Source organism: Salvelinus namaycush, chromosome 31 (assembly GCF_016432855.1).
Source record: "Salvelinus namaycush isolate Seneca chromosome 31, SaNama_1.0, whole genome shotgun sequence".
Taxonomy (NCBI): domain Eukaryota; kingdom Metazoa; phylum Chordata; class Actinopteri; order Salmoniformes; family Salmonidae; genus Salvelinus; species Salvelinus namaycush.
Window position 1 is genome coordinate 48243319 of NC_052337.1, and position 21063 is coordinate 48264381.

The 21063-nt window shown below is 42.3% G+C and overlaps 1 protein-coding gene across 1 annotated transcript in view; it reads left to right on the forward strand.

Annotated features, from left to right (window-relative positions):
* LOC120025650 (AF4/FMR2 family member 1-like) overlaps positions 1 to 21063 on the forward strand; it is a 70363-nt gene that overhangs the window by 30246 nt on the left and 19054 nt on the right. The window contains exons 6-10 of the mRNA XM_038970196.1: positions 343 to 379; positions 4678 to 4738; positions 7550 to 7730; positions 7938 to 8891; positions 12534 to 12628. Of these exons, the coding sequence (XP_038826124.1) occupies positions 343 to 379; positions 4678 to 4738; positions 7550 to 7730; positions 7938 to 8891; positions 12534 to 12628 (1328 nt within the window). The remainder of the gene's footprint in view (positions 1 to 342; positions 380 to 4677; positions 4739 to 7549; positions 7731 to 7937; positions 8892 to 12533; positions 12629 to 21063) is intronic.

The window sequence follows — 21063 nt, forward strand, 5'->3', positions numbered from 1 at the left end:
GCATAATTGAAAAATGATGCAACTGGCATGCCCAGACTCCAATAATGCCTTGCCATCTGGAGGATGGCCTTTTACATCAACCAATGGTCCAAATGTGGTAAATTTACCCATGGCAATATCATGGATAGTAATGGTTTGGGGACATTCCAAGTTCTTAAAGAAGCATTTAAATGTCTAAGTAACTCTTTTTTTCTTTATCTACAGTTTAGGTCATATAAACATTGCCCATTTTTATTTTAATTGTATTTTTTACAGACAACATACTGTAAATCCTGTGTGGAAAAGCATATCTGTGTGTGTGTGTTCACTAAGGCTGTTTGCCTCTACTTTGTCCCCTCACAGGAAGCACAGCATGTCCCACCTGCATTTCCAGGACAAAGTAAGTTAATGTGGGGGAATGGGAGTCTACACTCACTTGGTATATCATGTTACATGCATCAAGTTTAAAACACTAGCTTAGCAGTGTTTCTCTGAGAACAAACTGCCCCCTGGCATCTCAAATGAGGCTTTATTAGCTAATTTGACAGTTGATGGGGGTCGCTCTCTCTGCAGCCCCGTTTTCATGATTGTGCTATAAATGCCAGCTGGGCTCGCTCTCACTCTTTTAGTATCTCTCTCTATCTTGCTTTTTCTCTCTACATTTGTTTCTGTGTGTGTGTCACTCACTCACTCATATCAACAGTACAAAATCCATGCGTACGTGTGTGTATAGTGCGTAGGTTATCGTGTGTGTGTATGCATGTGTCTGTGCCTTTTTGTTTGTGTTGCTTCACAGTCCCCACTGTTCCATAAGGTGTATTTTTATCTGTTTTTTAAATCAAATTTTACTGCTTGCATCAGTTAGTTCCATGTTCGCCTCCCATAGTCTGTTCTGGACTTGGGGACTGTGAAGAGACCTCTTGTGGGGTATGCATGAGTGTCCGAATGTCGGTGCATTCAACATGTCATTATCTCTCATAAATACAAGTAGTGAGAAAGTCAATTTCTCCTCCACTTTGTACCAGGAGAGATTGACATGCATGTTATTAATATTAGCTCTCTGTGTACATCTAAGGGCCAGCCGTGCTGCTCTGTTCTGAGCCAATTGTAATTTTCCTAAGTAATTTGTTGTGGTACCTAACCACAGGACTGAACAGTAGTCCAGGTGTGACAAAACTAGGGCCTGTAGGACATGCCTTGTTGATAGTGCTGTTAAGAAGGTAGAGCAGCACTTTATTATAAACATACTTCTCCCCATCTTAGCTACTGTTGTATCAATATGTTTTGACCATGACAGTTTACAATCTAGGGTTACGCCAAGCAGTTTAGTAACCTCAACTTGCTCAATTTCCACATGATTCATTACAAGATTTAGTTGAGGTTTAGGGTTTAGTGAATGAATTGTCCCAAATACAATGCTTTTAGTTTTAGAAATATTTAGTAATAACTTATTCCTTGCTACCCACTCTGCAACTTAATGCAACTCTTTGTTAATTGTTGCAGTCATTTCAGTCGCTGTAGTAGCTGACATGTATAGTGTTGAGTCATCTACATACATAGACACACTGGCTTTACTCAAAGCCAGTGGCATGTCATTAGTAAAAATTGAAAAAAGTAATGGGCCTAGACAGCTGCCCTGGGAAATTCCTGATTCTACCTGGATTATGTTGAAGAGGCTTCCATTAAAGAACACCCTCTGTGTTCTGTTAGACAGGTAACTCATTAGCCATAATATAGCAGCGGGTGTAAAGCCATAATACAAGTTTTTCCAGCAGCAGACTATGATCTATGATGTCAAAAGCTGCACTGAAGTCTAACAAAACAGCCCCCACAATCTTTTATCATCAATTTCTCTCAGCCAATCATCAGTCAATTGTGAAAGTGCTTGTTGAATGTCCTTCCCTATAAGCATGCTGAAAGTTTGTTTGTTTACTGTAAAGTAGCGTTGTATCTTGTCAAACACAGGCTGATTGGTCGGCTATTTGAGCCAGTAAAGGGGGCTTTACTATTTTTAGGTAGTGGAATGATTTTTGCTTCCCTCCAAGCCTGGAGGCACACACATTCTAGTAGGCCTAAATTGAAAATATGGCAAATAGGAGTCCGCTTTTATCCTCAGTGGCTCTCTGTGTCAATTTCTCGATTTTTTTTCCTTTTTCCATCTCTCTTTCTCTTCATTTCCACCAGACTCCGTCACAAACACTTGAGCCTCTCGTCCCCCAGAGTTAGAAAGTCATTGGTCATAGCCGTGTTGTTCATCTTCCATCCATTGAACTGGTCTGCCAATAAATAATAAACCTCCCAAATGAGCTCAGCTCTAGGCCCTGGGCCTCTCTTTATTAAGGTTTTATTGACCTATTATTTCCCTCTTCTAACCTCACTAGTTGGGGATCAGCTGTGATGTGGCTGCTGAGGGAGTGTGTCCTATCTACTGGGTTTTTAGTAAGGGGGTGTGTCCTATATCCTATGATCTGTGTTTTAGTAAGGGGCAATGTTCCCTCAAATTTTGTGGGCAAAATTTCAGGTCTGCTAAGCGCAAACTTGGAATGTTGTGACAATTCAGTGCAACTTCCACCGTGCGTTTACTGTGAACACTGAGGCTGTACCCGCTTTAAGTTACAGTTTCAGACAGTGGTCAAGTAGGCTACTGTGGCTATTTGATCATAATGTAAAATGCATCCTATAACATTTTAACATGGAAATAGCTATTTTATCATTCAGTCTGTGGCAGCCAATATGTGGGGTTCAATGTAGGCCTACATTTCATGAGACTTTTGAAAAAAACATCCAGGGCATGACATTAACCTGTTTATCCACTTGTCCTTCAGACAAGGTGACTGAAAATATTGTTTCATGCAAGAAACAACTATACCAAATAAATGCATTATTATTCCCATACCATTATTACAGAGTATCAGACACATTATGCTACCCTCTGCCTATTGTCTATTCAAGCCTGTCTCAAAATACATCACTGCCCCTTTAAAACAACAAAAAAGCTCTTTACCAAACTCACTTTTCAAAGATGTCTAGAAATGTACAGGTTTTGTGCTCTTGTTAGAAGCAATCGCTCCCCCATTGCTGACTACAAATTACACTACATGGCATACAAAAGTATGTGGACAAAAGTATGTGGACACCCCTTCAAATGAGTGGATTTGGCTATTTCAGGCACAGCTGTTGCTGATAGGTGTATAGAATCACAATCTATGTAGATGAAACATTGGCAGTAGGATGGCCCATACTGAAGAGCTAAATTACTTTCAAAAGTGGCATCATAGGATGCCACTTTTCCAACAAGTCAGTTCTTCAAATTTCTGCACCAGTCAACTGTAAGTGCTGTTATTGTGAAGTGAAAACGTCTAGGAACAACAATGCCTCACCCCCGAAGTGGTAGGCCACACAAGCTCACAGAACGGGACAGTAGAATGCTATAGTGCGTCAAAATGAGTGCAAGGTCACCTTGCGCAATGCCAAGGATCGACTGGAATGGTGTAAAGTTCGCCGCCATTGGACTCTGGAACACGCTTCATCATCTGGCAGTCCGACGGATGAATCTGGGTTTGGCGGATGCCAGGAGAACGCTACCTGCCCCAATGCGTAGTGCCAACTGTAAAGTTTGATGGAGGAGGAATAATACTCTGGGGCTGTTTTTCATGGTTCGGGTTAGTCCCCTTAGTTTCAGTGAAGGGACATTTTAACGCTATAGCGTACAATGACATTCCAGATGATTCTGTGCTTCCATATTTGTGGCAACAGTTTGGGGAAGGCCCTTTCCTGTTTCAACATGACAATGCCACCATGCACAAAGCGAGGTCCATACAGAAATGGTTTGTTGAAATCGGTGTGGAAGAGCACTGAGCCAGGCCTAATCGCCCGACCTCACTAATGCTCTTGTGGTTGAATGGAAGCAAGTCCACGCAGCAATCTTCCAACATCTAGTGGAAAGCTGTTATAGCAGCAAAGGGGCGACCATATCCATATTAATGCCCATGATTTTGGAATGAGATGTTCAACGAGCAGGTGTCCACGTACTTTTATCCATGTGGTGTATTTATAACTGGGCTAACTAGCAAAGAATATGAACGATAGGCCATCATTGTAAATAAGAATTTGTTCTTAACTGACTTGCCCTAGTTAAATAAAGGTTACATTTTAATTACAAAAAAAATAACAAATGTGCACACATGGCTAAATGCAGCTCTCGCTCTGATCTCAAAACAAGCGCATCTACTCACGACCGCTCATGCAGCTCAGTGAATTGCACAGATCCAAATATGGCCTATTTGCATATAGGCCTACTGCAGCTCTGATAGGTTATGCTGTACTGTTTTGTGTAGAGTACGGAGTCATGCATGTCAATGCAATAGAATCCTACTCCGATGCATTCTGCCTACAGCAAAATATCTTGCATAGTTAGTTTTGCATACTAAGTCTTGCGTAGTTTGTTTGTTTCGGTATGTTGCATTGGAAGTGGATAATATTGTGTTGATTCGATCACAATTCCCACAGCAAAGGGAAACGTTAAACGAGTTAACTTTCCAGAGTTTTCCCCCTTAATTGACTTCCAATCTTGTGCGCAGGCTGATATTTCTTCTGCAGGGCAGTCCCGAGTGTGCGCAGTTTAGAGGGAATATTGGTAAGGGGGCGTGTCCTATCATCTGTTTTAGTAAAGATGTTTTTTTTTTTCTCTCTTCCCAGAACACTATGGATCACCTCCACTAGCCCCTTCCTCCACACTCATCTGTCAACAGAGCTCATCGTGAGTATACTTTCACCCTCTGTCATGTCCCCAATGTGTACTAATGTCCCCAAAGAGGGGCCATAGTGCGCCCCAGGCCTTTGTCTCCCGTTGGTGTTGAAAAGGTAGCAGTGACCCTTTGTGGCCTGAAAGAACATCCAGGGGGTGGAGCTAGTGTATGTGTGTGCGTTCATTATGCAGTTAGTCCAGATCAGTGCAGACCGCGTATTAGATTACCTCATAGACTCTTCAGATATATCATCCTGCTATCAGATTAGAGAGAGGCTGCAGCAGCAGAAGTCTACTCACGTGTCTGTGTGTGGTTGTATTCTTCACATGCGTGCCACAGACAAGTCTTGTGCCGCTTTCTCTCCTATTACACAGTCACCGGCAGACTGTATCATATCACAGCACAGTTTCACAGTTTTCTATCTAAAATCCTTCCTATGTATCGTAGCTGAAATAAAAGATCCCAAACATTTTCCATACGCACAAAAGGCTTATTTCTCACTAATGTTGTGCACAAATTTGTTTACATTCCTGTTAGTGACCATTTCTCCTTTGCCAATATAATCCATCCACCAGACAGGTTTTGCATATCAAGAAGCTGATTAAACAGCATGAGCGTTAGAGGTGCACCTTGTGCTCAGGACAATAATAGGTCACTCTAAAATGTGCAGTTTTGTCACAACACAATGCTACCAATGTCTCAAGTTTTGAGGGAGCGTACAATTGGTATACTGCAGGAATGTCCACCAGAGCTGTTGCCAGAGAATTTAATGTTAATTTCTATGCCTTAAGCCGTAAGCAGTACGTCCAACTGCAGACCACGTCAGCCCAGGACCTCCCCATGCGGCTTCTTCACCTGCAGGATTGTCTGAGACCAGCCACCTGGACAGCTGCTGAAATTGTGGGTTTTCCAACTGTCAGAAACCGTCTCATGGAAGCTCATCTGCATGCTCGTCGTCCTCACCAGGGTATTGACCTGCCTGCAGTTTGGCATCGTTACCGACTTCAGTTTGCAAATGCTCACCTCGCTTGACACTGGCACGCTGGAGAAGTGAGCTTGTCACGGATGAATTCCAGTTTCAACTGTGCCGGATAGATGGCAGAAAGCGTGTATGACGTCGTGTCACAAGGATCTGTACACTATTCCTGGATGCTGAAAATGTCCGTTCTTCCATGGCCTGTATACTCACCAGACATGTCACCCATTGAGCATGTTTGGGATGCTCTGGATCAATGTGTACGACAGCGTGTTCCAGTTCCCGCCAATATCCAGGAATTTCGCACAGCCATTGAATAGGAGTGGGACAACATTCCACAGGCCACAATCAACAGCCTGATCAACTCTATGCGAAGAAGATGTCGCGCTGCATGAGGCAAATGGTGGTCACCCCAGATACTGACTGGTTATCTGATCCACGCCCCTACTTTTTTTAAAGGCATTTGTGACCAACAGATGCATATCTGTATTCCCAGTCATGTGAAATCCATAGATTAGGGCCTAATTAATTCATTTAAATTGACTGACTGGACTTATTTCCTTTATAAATTCAGTAAAATCTTTTAATTTGTTGCATTTTGCATTTATATTTTTGTTCAGTGGAAAAGGGAATGATATCAACCCGCAAGGCAGGCAGTCAAATAATTTTCCATAAACATGAGTGCCAATGCTTGATAAATGGTGCATAACACAAGTATAAAGAATTCATTTCATAAAGAAATATTAGTGGAAATATATCCATAAAAAGTTACAATCAATAAAATTACTTTTCATATCGTACCCTGTATTGTCTGATTGGAATCTCGCCAAGGGGAGATTACATGCCATTAATTCCAATAATTAGACCTCACCACAGCGGACACAATTCTTCATTACACAATTGTTCTAAATTAAATCACCCTCTTCACCCTCATCATTCAGTTAATTTAAATTCTGTTGTGAATTAACGTGCACAATTTACGTCATTCAGTGAGGAGAGAGACACATTAGTGCCTGGCTTGGTACCAACGTCCTACAGCGCATTTGTCTTGGCCCATTAAGGTAGGAATCTTATTTTTTGTTGTACAAAATCAAACGTCAGTGGCCATTTTGACAATGGCGGTTCTGGTGTTAACAAGGCCATTTCAGTGTACAGTAGAACAACAATATAAAACGTATTTTGGTCAAACGGAAAGCTAAGACGTAGTCATTCACTCTCAAACTCATATCCTTGTTTGAAAGACACATGTAGCAAGGCCTATCCCTAGTTCATGTAATGTGTGACCCTCTCTCTCTTCTAATGTATTCACACCACCGATATTATCAGGAGTACAGAACAGCTTGGCCTATTTGTTAGCATACTAGTAAAAGCCATGATAGTAATAGTTCCTCCTGCCCTGCTTGGTGAGTGTGTGGCTCTGAGAGCACATCTGGTTGAGTGTTACAGCAGGAGAAAGGAGCTCAGCGATCCTGGAGGCTGCTGTGTTTAGTTTGGAAGGGGTTCTGCTCGGGCCTCTGTGTGTGTGTGTGTGTGTGTGTGTGTGTGTCTCTGTGTGTCTGTGTCTGTGTCTGTGTCTGTGTCTGTGTGTGTGTGTGTGTGTGTGTGTGTGTAAAGAGGCCTAACCTCTGAGGGATTATAGGGATGTGGCAGGGAGGGGGATGTTGTATTGTGATAGAGAACTACTCTCCATCTAAACCATTTACTCACCTGTATTATTATACAGTTTGTTAATAGTTACTGCTTTTACACCTTTCTCTGTTTTCTAACACATTCCTGTAAAAGGCCAGATAAATGAACTGAACTGCTGTCTAACACCTTTCTGTCTCTGCGTTCTCTGGTTGTAACTATGCTCTCCGTCTCTCTGGTCCTTCAGTACGGTTGAAGCAACACATTCCAGTGGGGTGGAGTCAGCCAGCTCCAATGACTCCGAGAGCAGCTCAGGGTCAGACTCAGACAGTGAGAGCAGTGAGAGTGGGACAGAGGAGGCCCCACAACCCCTCAGGAGCAGCAGCCCACCAGTACCCAAGGTATAAACACACAGCACACTACTTAGTCATACACTTGGAACACTCAAATAACTTGCTTAGTCTTTGATTGATCATGCGTTCACCATGGGCCAGTTTCCCCGTACACAGAATCTTCATTCAAATGGCTTTGGAATCCAGGACTAGGCCTGAGGTTTATACCGGGTCCTATACGTTTCTTTACATTGTTAATATATTGTCTCTGTCCAGGCTGAAGGCCCCGTGGTGACTAACTGGCAGCTGAATAACTGGATCAGAGTGAGCCAGCAGAACCCCATCACAGAGAGCCAGAGTGACACTGTCCAAAGCCCTCTACCGAAACAGCAGCAGAGCCATGACTCAGAGGAGGCCATTCCTCCCAGGGACTACAAATCCCACACACCACCACAATACCCAGAGTTCAGCGATAGTGAAGCCAAACCTCCAGGCAGTGAGGACGTTGCCTGCAAACAGCATGTCCGCCACAAGTCCCCGGCCGCCTCACATGTTGGGGACAGCAGCAGCAGCAGCCAGAGAAAAACTGTGGGGAACAAACACCCCTCCAGACCAGTTAAGGCTCCCCGTCCTGAGGACTCCCAGGCTGGGCTGCGGGTGGAGAGTGTGGAGGTGGCCCCCCGCGACAAAGACCCCTCGTTCACAGACAGGCCAAAGGTCAAAACGAAAACCGGGCACAGCAGCAAGAGTGGCAGCGCCATAACGGACAGTAAGAAGTCTGCCAAGCGCAACTCTTTGGAGAAGAGGAAGACTAAACTACCAGAGTCTGGAAGCAGTGGTCCCAAGATGACTCTGATGCTGGACTGTAAGAGGGAGAGGTCTCGCAGTCCCAGCCCTGCCCGGGTGGTGGAAACCTCCGTCAGTGTCAGGAAAGAGACCCTCCCGGCCCCTCATAAGGGCCAGAAAACGCCCAGGAGCTACTCTGCAGCTGCAGCACACCAGGCCAAACGGGAGTCCTCAGCCAAAGCTTCCAGGGCCCCCCAGGGACCTCCACATGCCCTGCTGGTAAAGATTGAGCTCAATCTGCTGTCCAGGGTCCCTCCCCAGGGCTCCAGGCCTTCTCAGGGAGGCCAGGAACCAACCAGCAGGAAGAGACCCAACACAGCCCCAGAGATTGGAGACGGCGACCCTGCTTTCCCCATCACTACCAAAGTCTGCAAAAAGAGACCGGTGAGAGTTTTTGTTTGTTTTGTGAAATAGGATGCATACTGTTGCTGATATTAGCAGATTGTTGTGTTTGTTTTTATGAACTGGCTTGGGTTCAGCAGCTCTTCTATACAGGAATATTATGTCCCACTCCTCACCTTGGCCCCACTCTTAGCCATGTATAGGTATATCAACAGTGCGATCATAATTTAAAACACATTGGTGCTACGTTAGTTATCTTACCAGCAGAGACAATGTCCCGTACACAATGTCACCTTCTTGTTACATCACTTAACGATTGCATTGTGTGACAAGTCTATAGCTACCCAAATAGTCTGGGTAGCTATTTGAGTAGCTATTCAGGAGTCTTATGGCTTGGGGCTATAAGCTATTTAGGAGCCTCTTGGACTTGGTGCTCCGGTACTGCTTGCCGTGCGGTAGCAGAGAGAACAGTCTATGAATAGGGTGGCTGGAGTCTTTGACAATTTTTAGAGCCTTCCTCTGACACCGCCTGGTATAGAGTTCCTGGATGGCAGGAAGCTTGGCCCCGGTGTGGTACTGGGCTGTACGCACTACCCTCTGTAGTGCCTTGCGGTCGGAGGCCGAGCAGTTACTATACCAGGCGGTGATGCAACCCGTCAGGATGCTCTCGATGGTGCCGCTGTTAAACCTTTTGAGGATCTGAGGACCCATGCCAAATCTTTTCAGTCTCCTGAGGGGTAATAGGTTTTGTTGTACCCTCTTCATGACTGTCTTGGTGTGTTTGGACCATGTTAGTTTGTTGATGATGTGGACGCCAAGGAACTTGAATCTATCAACCTGCTCCACTACAGCCCCGTCGATGAGAATGTGGGCGTGCACGGTTCTCTTTTTCCTGTAGTCCACGATCATGTCCTTTGTCTTGATCACATTGAGTGAGAGGTTGTTGTCCTTGCACCACACGGTCAGGTTCTGACCTCCTCCTTATAGGCTGTCTCATCGTTGTCGGTGATCCGGCCTACCACTGTTGTGTCATCAGCAAACTTAATGATGGTGTTGGAGTTGTGCTTGGCCGTGCAGTCATGAATGGAGTACAGGAGGGGACTAAGTACGCACCTCTGAGGGGCCCCCGTGTTGAAGATCAGCGTGGCAGATGTGTTGTTACCTACCCTTACCACCTGGGGGCGTCCCGTCAGGAAGTCCAGGATCCAGTTGCAGAGGGATGTGTTTAGTCCCAGAGTCCTTAGCTTAGTGATGAGCTTTGAGTTTGAAGGTAGGCCTTGAAATACATCCATAGGTACACCTCCAATTGACTCAAATGATGTCAATTAGCCAATCAGAAGCTTCTAAAGCCATGACAACCTTTTCTGGAATTTTCCAAGCTGTTTAACTTCTTGTGGCTGCAGGGGCAGTATTGAGTAGCTTGGATGAAAGGTGCACAGAGGTGCCCAGAGTAAACGGCTGGCTCCTCAGTCATAGTTGCTAATATATGCATATTATTAGTATTGGATAGAAAACACTCTGAAGTTTATAAAACTGTTTGAATTATGTCTGTGAGTATAACAGAACTCATATGGAAGGCAAAAACCTGAGAAAAAATCCAAACAGGAAGTGGAAATTATTAGGCTGGTGGATTTTCAACCTAGATCCCATTGAAATCACAGCGAGATATGAATGAGTTTTCACTTCCTACGGCTTCCACTAGATGTCAACAGTCTGTAGAACTTTGTCTGATGCCTCTAAGGGGGGCCGAATAAGAGAGGAATTAGTCAAGTCTGCCATGACCTGACCATGCTTTCACCATGCGCGTTCACATAAGAGGGAGCTCTGTTCCATCGCTCATCTGAAGTCAATGTAATTCTCCAGTTGGAACGTTATTCAAGATTTATGTTAACAACATTCTAAAGATTGATTCAATACATCGTTTGACATGTTTCTACTGACTGTTACGGAACTTTTGGAGATTTCGTCAGCTTTTAGGGAACGCGCTTCGTGACTTTGGAATTGTTTACCAAACACGCTAACCAAAGTAGCTAATTGGACATAAATAATGCACATTGTCGAACAAATCAAGCTTTTATTGTGGACCTGGGATTCCTGGGAGTGCATTCTGATGAAGATCATCAAAGGTAAGGAAACATTTATCATGTCATTTCTGATTTCTGTTGACTCCAACATGGCGTATAATTTGACTTGTTCTGAGCGCCGTCTCAGATTATTGCATGGTTTGCTTTTTCCGTAAAGTTTTTTTGAAATCTGACAGCGGTTGCATTTAAGGAGAGGTATATCTATAATTCCATGTGTATAACTTGTATTATCATCTACATTTATGATGAGTATTTCTGTTGAAACGATGTGGCTATGCAAAATCACTGTGTGTTTTTGGAACTAGTGAATGTAACGCGCCAATGTAAACTCAGATTTTTTTTATATAAATATGAACTTTATCAAACGAAACATACATGTATTGTGTAACATGAAGTCCTATGAGTGTCATCTGATGAAGATCATCAAAGGTTAGTGATTCATTCTATCTCTATTTGCGCTTTTTGTGACTCCTATCTTTGGCTGGAAAAATGGCTGTGCTTATTGTGGTTTGGTGTAACCTAACATAATCGTTTGTGGTGCTTTTGCTGAAAAGCATATTTGAAATCGGACACTTTGGTGGGATTAACAACAAGATTACCTTTAAAATGGTTTAAGACACATATATGTCTGAGGAATTTTAATTATGAGATTTCTGTTTTTTGAATTTGGCTCCCTGCACTTTCACTGGATGTTGTCATATCGATCCCGTTACCGGGATTGCAGCCCACAGAAGTTAAAGGCACAGTCAACTTAGTGTATGTAAACTTCTGACCCACTGGAATTGTGATACAGTGAATTATAAGTGAAATAATCTGAATGTAAACAATTGTTGGGAAATTACTTGTGTCATGCACAAAGTAGCTGTCCTAACCGACAAACTATAGTTTGTTAACAAGAAATTTTGGGAATGGTTGCAAAACGAGTTTTAATGACTCCCACCTAAGTGTATGTAGACTTCCGACTTCAACTGTGTGTAGACAGCTATGAAAAATACAGAAACTCTCTAGGTCGATAGTGCGGTCTACAGCTTATCATGAGATACTCTACCTCAGGCCCGCAAAACCTCGAGACTTCCTTAGATATCGTGCACCAGCTGTTTACATAAATGCATCCGGTGTCTTACCAGAGGCTGCTGTTCTGTCCTGCTTCCTGTATGTTGAGTAATGTATTCAGTGTATTTTAAGCATTTTACTTCCCACATTGAATCAAACATACTGTTTTGCATAATGTGCTAAGCTGTTGGTGTCCCAGCTGTAATGGTAAAATTGCCTGAAAATAATTTATACAGTATATGTCTGGTCCTTGTTTTCTTTGGCTCTCTGCTGTTGAGGTGTACAGGGCAGCCTGTCCTCCTTCAAAAGGCTCTTATCTAGGCTGTGTGTCACTGCCCCTGAGAGGTCTGCCAACCTGTATGGTTGACTAGCGTTAGATCGTGAAAGTAGTAGTACTCTAGACCTCGTGGTCTGCTTGAGAGGGTGAACATGGAGAAGTAACAAAAGTGCTTTGGCCATAGATGCTGAATTGATTTTTTAAATTGTAAGAAGAGCAAACCTGTCGCTAGTATAGTTTTTATTACTATTATTATTTAATTTTTTTCAGGCTGAGAAGGATGTGAAATCCCTGCCAAGGAAGAAGCCAAAACTGGAGAAAGATCGCAAGCACTCCTCTTCATGTCCTGGTTCCTGCAAGTCTGCGTGAGTACCACTACACCCCTCAGTTCTTTACTCCTGCAGCATATCCATCCATAGCTTCTCTGCCCCAAAGTGCTGCAAACTACTTCTGGTATATCATTATTCTGGTATACCTAATAACATTACAACGATATTAGAGATGCATCAAACAAGATGTTTGGTTATTTCCCAAACACCTTAACCTGTCCATTGGCCGAATGTCACCCTAGAGACGAGGCTGGGTATTAGACTGGGTGTCTGACTATTTGCAAATTCCATGAAGTTGAATTTAAGACTTTTTAACCCTCTAGAGGGGGGGAGAATTTTAGGGGGGGAGAATTTTAGTACCCCTTTAGGTCAAAAAATACATAAATGTATATTTGCAGAAACATTTAATTTGTCCTTACTGCTATTCGCCCATAGAAAACGCCTTGAATAAACGATTCATACATTGAAAAACAGATGGTCCCCAAAAAAATCTCCAGGAACTTTGTTTTGAAGCGTCTGTCCTATATCTGAGAGATATAAGAAAGATCAGGAAACTATTTTTGGGGGACACATTTAACCCGTTTTTTAGGCATTTAAAATAGTTTTTTTTGTTAGTTTAAAAAAAAAAAACGGTACAGGGCTGCCTTCGGCGAGGCTTGTGGGCATCGTAGAGAAAAATATGTATGTGTTTGTGAGAGACTCACCTTTCTATAGAGTGGTCATATTAGTGTGTTGCCCGAACTGTTTTGAGGAGACCTATTTTCAGGATGTCTCATGGTCTGACAAACACCGCTGTAGCTCAGGCCACCTTCCACCGCAGATGTGTAAGGCCTCTGTTGGCGGATGCAGTAGATTGAGACGGAGCCCTTGCAAATAGCTGATTATCTCTAGCTTAAACAGACTGATTTTGATGGGGATTTTTGTATTATGCTAATTCGATTTTCGCTGGGAAATTGACTCGGTGGTTAATACCTTTTTTAATGTCACTTGGAATGCAATTTAATATCAAAGTTGAGGTCTGCGTGCACCACATACCTGCTAATATTCATTCCCCTCCATAAATGAGCCCATGTTGGCAAGATGTTGAATTTATAGGTCTGGCACTTTCTCTAAAAGCTATAGCCTACATGGCTCAATATCAGGCAGGTGTGCTGTTTTAGCAATGCGCATTCTTCTGTAGCCTAACGGATGTAGTAGCATAGTGGCTAGGCTATAGATGGCAGAAGCATGGGGTTGACAATCTGCATTTGTTTAGGCTACCCAATGAGGAAATCATGAACTACATCATAAACAATTTTCGATTCGATACCAATACCAGCTCTAATGATACTCAATACCATAACGATACCACTATGAAGAAAATGGCACAAAGACAAGCATAAAGCACTGTTGCTGTTAGCAATTTATGTTATTCTTTAATAACACAGACCCCAAAGCAAATAAGGGGGAGGAAAATAGGTTTATTCGAAGAGGACAAATCATATGGGGAGGTAGATGGTCATTCTCCCCTGTCCTCAGTGATGCTCTCTCAGTGATTATCTCCCAAGAACAAAGGGACAGCATGTAGTTTTATAACCCAGCCCTAGCCTGTGGTTGACAAATTAGAATTCCTTGCAATAAAACTAGCCAAAGTATCCTATTTCAGGAGACATATTTCTCCCATGTCTCTGAAACATTGATCAATAATTCCCTATTACAGAAAAAACACAATTGACTTCTCATCCTTTTGACCTCTCGCCCTCTGTCTCTGCGTTGTGTATTTATCTTCGACATCTTACTGTATAAAACACATGCGGTCAACTCTATCAGGAGAGCTAGGCCATTGGGTGTGCAGGCTTTTGAGTCAGCACTGCTCAAGCACACCCGAGTAGGGCTTGGCATAATACCGTATTGTACAATATACCTGTATATATGCACAGACTGGTTTGGGTTTTTACTTTACCTCCTAGAATGATATTTGAATGTTTGGTTTGTTAATGTGATACGCCGTGTGTAATGTACATGTTTATAGTTTACTCCACTACTTTAGTGATCTCTCTCTGCTCATTCTCTCTTAGCTCATTCTCTCTTCATGCTGCTTTCTACGCAGACCTATCCCCGCCCTCTGTCACTGAAGGAGCACATTTGTTGTTGCTTGATCACGAGACACTTGCGTGTTCAGTCTGCATAGTCAATGCAGCACAAGCAACAATGTTGATGACAATGATGCTGTTTTCACTTTGCTTCTTAATATAAATTCACTAGTGTTCTATACTTACACTATTAGTTTGTGTTTCTTACATCTGCAAAAACAGCTAGTTTGTCTTTTCTTAGCAAGTTGGACCTAAATCGTGTTAGCTCATTCTAATTTAAATGCTAATTTCTAGTTAGCTGGCTAGCTAGATAGCTAATAAATGCACTGAGAGCAAACGTAACTAGCTATACAGTCTGATAATACCAGTGATGGTGTAGACCTAAATCAGCATGTTTGAGCAACAGTATATTTTAAATCAAAAAGGAATATGCAAAGTAGATAAGAACATTCAATGTAGTCAAAGATTTATAGGTTCCCCTAGGAAACACTTAACACTTTGGTTCCTACCCTGCCACAATAACTCCTCCCTGGCATTTTCATTCGTTGTCATGTCAAACAATATTCAAAGTGCCCACTATTATATTCTAACTATAGAATTAGAATAATTATTTTATTTCTGTGATTCCAACAATTCACCCAAGCGTTTTGCTCTAAATCGCAAGTCAATTACAATTGCAACATTTGGTTAAAAATAAGGCCTAGGTTGTTTGCCCTTATTTGTGCAGCCCTACGTGGCATTGTGTAAATTATCTCAAATGAGTGAAGGAAATGCAGAAATGTATGGAAATGCAGAATTTTTCGGGGGGTTGAATTGAACAGTATAAAACAATCAGAATGGAGAAAGACTCAATTTAAATCCCTCAATGTATTTCCACCCTAGGGTCACGTACTACTTGTATAGCAAATTTAGAACCTTTTGTTATTCAAAAACATAAAATTCTGTCTCATACCATCAAAATTTTGAAAAATACGATATTTTGGCCATGTCAGTCAAGTTCCTGTTGAGCAGTTGATTTGTAGAATCTGACGAATGGGACTGGAATAAGTCTGCACACCCATTAGCACTCCTGGAGTTATTATGCTCGAACATTAACCTAAAACCAAAAAGTCTAATAAAATAATTCCCTCATGGGCCTCCCGAGTGGTCTAAGGCACTGCGTCGCAGTGTTAGAGGCGTCACTACAGACACGGGTTCGAGCCGTATCACAACCGGCCGGGAACTGGTGTCCCATAGAGCAGCGCACAATTGGCCCAGCATCGTCCGGGTTTGGCCGGGGGGGCTTTACTTGGCTCATCAATCTCTAGCGACTCCTTGTGGCGGGTCAGCGCCTGCAGGCTGACCTCAGTCGTCAGTTGATCGGTGTTTCCTCTGACACATTGGTGTGGCTGGTTTCCCGGGTTAAGCAGGTGGGTGTTATGTTTCGAGGACGGATGACTCAACCTTCGCCTCCAAGCCCGTTGGGGAGTTTCAGTGATGAGACAAGATCGAAAACGGGGGTAAAAAAATATAAGGTAAGTGAATCAGGTATCAAATGGCCTTACTTCAAAGCAAGCCATCTAAGCGGGAGAGCTCCTGACTGAACTTTTTTTTTCGTGGTATCCAATTGCTGGTAGTTACTGGTAGTCATTGGCCTCCCGGTCTCTGCTGGCTGCGACAGAGCCTGGGCTCGAACCCAGAGTCTCTGGTGGCACAGCTAGCACTGCGGTGCAGTGCATTATACCACTGCGCCACCCGGGAGGCCTCAGTTTGAACTTTTCAAGTAAGCTATGTCATCTAACATGTTCAAGGAATGCATGATGGATATTTTCATGTGCAAAATGTCAGAATAGGATCCAGAATAATCAGATCAGATTTGTTGCATATTGGCCTAGGCTGTATGCTATTTAATTTACCACCAGAGGAAGTGGGAACGCAAAACACACAGCTATAATGCCTTCAGAAAGTATTCACTCCCCTTGACTTTGTCCGCATTTTGTTGTTACAGCCTGAATTTAAAATAGATTAAATTTGAGATGTTTTTGGTTACTGGCTTACACACAATACCCCATAATGTCCCAATAATTATTCTATATATATATTTTTACAAATGAATTAAAAATAAAACGTCTCAAGTCAAGTATTCAACCCCTTTGTTATGGCAAAACGAAATAAGTTCAGGAGTAAAAATGTACTTGACAAGTCACATAATAAGTTGCATGGACTCAATAATAGTTTTGGACTCAATAGTGTTTAACATGATTTTTGAATGACTGCCTCATCTCTGTATCCCACAAATACAATTCTCTGTAAGGTCCCTCGGTCGAACAGTGAATTTCAAACACAAATTCAACCACAAAGATCAGGGACGTCTTTCCAATAATTCGCAGAAATTGGTGAAAATAGATGCGTAAAAATGAAATAAGCAGACATTGAATATCCCTTTGAGCATGGTGACGTAATTAATTACACTTTGGATGGTGTATCAATACACCCAGTCAATACAAAGATACAGGTGTCCTTCCTAACTCATCTGCCGGAGAGGAAGGAAACCACTCAGGGATTTCACCAAGAGGCCAATGGTGATTTAAAAAAAGTGAATTTAATGGCTGTGATAGGAGAATACGGAGGATGAATTCACAACATTGTAGTTAATCCACAATACTAACCTAATTGACAGAGGGAAAAGGAATAAAAATATTCCAAAACATGCATCATGTTTGCAACAAGGCATTAAAGTAATACTGCAAAAAATGTGGCAAAGCAATTCACTTTTTGTTTTGAATACAAAGTGTCATGTTTGGGGCAAATCCAATACAACACATTACGGAGTACCACTCTATATTTCCAAGCATAGTGGTGGCTGCATCCTGTTATGGGTATGCTTGTAATCGTTAAGGACTGGGGGATTTTTCAGCATAAAAAAGAAACGTAATGGAGCTAAGCACAGACAAAATCCTAAACGAAAACCTGGTTGTCTGTTTTTCCACCTTTCAGCAGGACAATAACCTAAAACACAAGGCTACACTGGAGTTGCTTACCAAGAAGACCGTGAAAGTTCCTGAGTGGATTTTCTAGTAGATTTAAGTAAGAACTATGTCAAGACCTGAAAATAGCTGTCTAGCAATGATCAACAACCAATTTGACAGAGCTTGAAGATTTTAGAAAATAATAATGGTCAAATGTTGCACAGTCCAGGTGTGGAAAGCTCTTAGAGACTTACCCAGAAAGACTCAGCTGTAATCGCTGCCAAATGTGCTTCTACAAAGTATTGACTCAGGGGTGTGAATACTTATGTAAATTAGATTTCTGTATCTCATTTTCAATACATTTGCAAAAATGTCTAAACTTGCTTTCACTTTGTCATTGTGTGTAGGTGGGTGAGGGAAAAAAATCTATTTAATCAATTTTGAATTCAGTCTGTAAAAACAAAATGTAGAATAAGTCAAGGTGTATGAATAATGTCTGAAGGCACTGTAAATATGCAAAATATGCTCACTGCTAACTCTGAATATGATATTGTTGCTAGATAGCCATGCAATTGATCTATCATTAAATGTAATGTCCTACAAAAACTTCCCATTGGTAGGCCTATATACGCTACTTGACGTGTGCACCGCAAATGGCATGTTTCATCAGACCATTCTTTTCAACTGGCGCATCATCTCAATTACAGTGCATTTGGAAAGTATTCAGACCACTTTTTCCATATTTTGTTACGTCACAGCTTTATTCTAAAATGGATTCAATTGTTTTTTCCCCCCATCAATCTACACACACTACCCCATAATGACAAAGCAAAAACAGGTTTTTAGAATTTTCTGCAAACGTATAAAAATAATAATCACATCTACATAAGTATTCAGACCCTTTACTCAGTACTTTGTTGCGGTACCTTTGGCAGCGATTACAGCCTCGACCCTTCTTGGGAATGAAGCCACAATCTTGGCTTCCTGGTTTGTCTTGGCTGGATTCATCAGACCAGAGAATATTGTTTCTCATGTTCTGAGAGTCCTTTAGGTGCCTTTTGGCAAACTCCAAATGGGCTGTCATATGCCTTTTACTGAGGAGTGGCTTCCATCTGGCCACTACCATAAAGGCCTGATTGGTTGAGTGCTGTGGAGATGGTTGTCTTTCTGGAAGGTTCTCCCATCTCCACAGTGGAACTCTGGAGCTCTGTCAGAGTGACCATTGGCTTCTTGGTCACCTCCCAGACCAAGGCCCTTCTCCCCCGATTGCTCAGTTTGGCCAGGTGGCCAGCTCTAGGAAGAGTCTTGGTGGTTCCAAATTTCTTCTGTTTAAGAGTGATGGATGCCACTGTGTTCTTCGGGACCTTCAATGCTGCAGAAATGTTTTTATACCCTTCCCCAGATCTGTGCCTCGACACAATCCTGTCTCGAAGCTCTACAGACAATTCGTTCGACCTCGTGACTTGGTTTTTGCTCTGACATGCACTGTCAACTGTGGGACCTTATATAGACAGGTGTGTGCCTTTCTAAATCATGTCCAATCAATTGAACTTACGACAGTTGGACTCCAATAAAGTTGTAGAAACTAGAGGTCGACAAATTATTAACGGCATGGCCGATTAATTAGGGCCAATTTCAAGTTTTCATAACAATCGGTAATCGGCCTTTTTGGATGCCGATTTACATTGCAATCCAATTGGAGACTGCGTGGCAGGCTGACCACCTGTTACGCGAGTGCAGCATCAAAAGGACCAAAAGGACCTAGCTAGCAATAAACTTATCTTATATAAAACAATCAATCTTCACAATCACTAGTTAACTACACATGGTTGATGATATTGCTAGGTTAACTAGCTTTTCCTGCGTTGCATATAATCAATGCCGTGCCTGTTAATGTATCATCAAATCACAGCCTACTTCAACTTCGCCAAACGGGTGACGATTTAACAATAGCGCATTCGTGAAAAAGGCACAATCTTTTCACAAATGTACCTAACCATAAACATCAATGCCTTTCTTATCAATAAACAGAAGTATATATTTTTTAAACATGCATATTTAGTTAAAAGATATTCATGTTAGCAGGCAATAATAACTAGGTGAAAATGGTGTCACTTCTCTTGAGTTCAGTGCAAGCAGAGTCAGGGTATATGCAGCAGTTTTGGCCGCCTGGCTCGTTGTGAACTGTGTGAAGACCATTTCTTCCTAACAAAGACCGTAATTAATTTGCCAGAATTTTACATAATTATGACATAACATTGAAGGTTGTGTAACGTAACAGCAATATTTAGACTTAAGGTTGCCACCAGTTGGATGAAATACGGAACGGTTCCATATTTCACTGAAAGAATAAACGTTTTGTTTTCGAAATGATCGTTTCTGGATTTGACCAAAGGCTCGTATTTGTGTGTTTATTATATTATAATTAAGTCTATGATTTGATAGAGCAGTCTGACTGAGTGGTGCCTGCCGATCTATAAATTACGTCACTGTAATCTAGCATGGGTAGGATAGTCATCTGAATCAGGGTTAGTTTGGCAGCTGGGATAAAAGAGGAAACCAAGTCTAGATTTAACTTTAGCCTGCAGCTTTAATATGTGCTGAGAGAAGGACAGTGTACCGTCTAGCCATACTCCCAAGCTCTAAACCCTCAGAGGTAGTAATCACACCTGTGGGGAAAGGAGCATTCTTCCTACCAAACCACATCTGAACAAGATTAAGGGCAGAGAAATCTTGTTGGACACTAAGAAAGCTTTGTTGTAGAGCGTTTAACACAACATCCGGGGAGGGGCCAGCTAAGTATGACTATCATCTGCATATAAGTGGATGAGAGAACTATGTTGTTGATGTAAATTGAGAAGAGTGTGTGTGGCCTAGGATTGAGCCTTGGTATACACCCTTAGTGACAGGCAGTGGCTGAGACGGCAGATGTTCTGACTTTATACACTGCACTCTTTGAGACAGGTAGTTAGCAAACCATTCCAAAGACCTCTGAGACACCAATACTTCTTAGCCGGCCCACAAGAATGGAATGGTCTTCCGTATTAAAAGCTTTGGCCAAGTCAATAAAAATAGCAGCACAACATTGCTTAGAATCAAGGGCAATGGTGACATCATTGAGGACCTTTAAGGTTGCAGTGACACAGCCATAACCTGAGCAGACACCAGATTGCATACCAAAGAGAATACTATACACATCAAGAAAGCCAGTCAGTTGTTATTGACAAGTTTTTCCAACACTTTTGATAAACAGGGAAAAATAGAAGTCAGCTTTGATCTCCCCCTTAAATAAAGGAAGGACCGTGGCTGCCTTCCAAGCAATGGGAACCTCCCCAGAAAGGGGAAACAGGTTAGAAAGGTCAGAGATAGGCTTGGCAATTTATTGGGGCAGCAACCTTAAAGGGTCTAAACCATCTGACCCAGATGTTTCTTTTGGGGTCAAGTTTAAGGA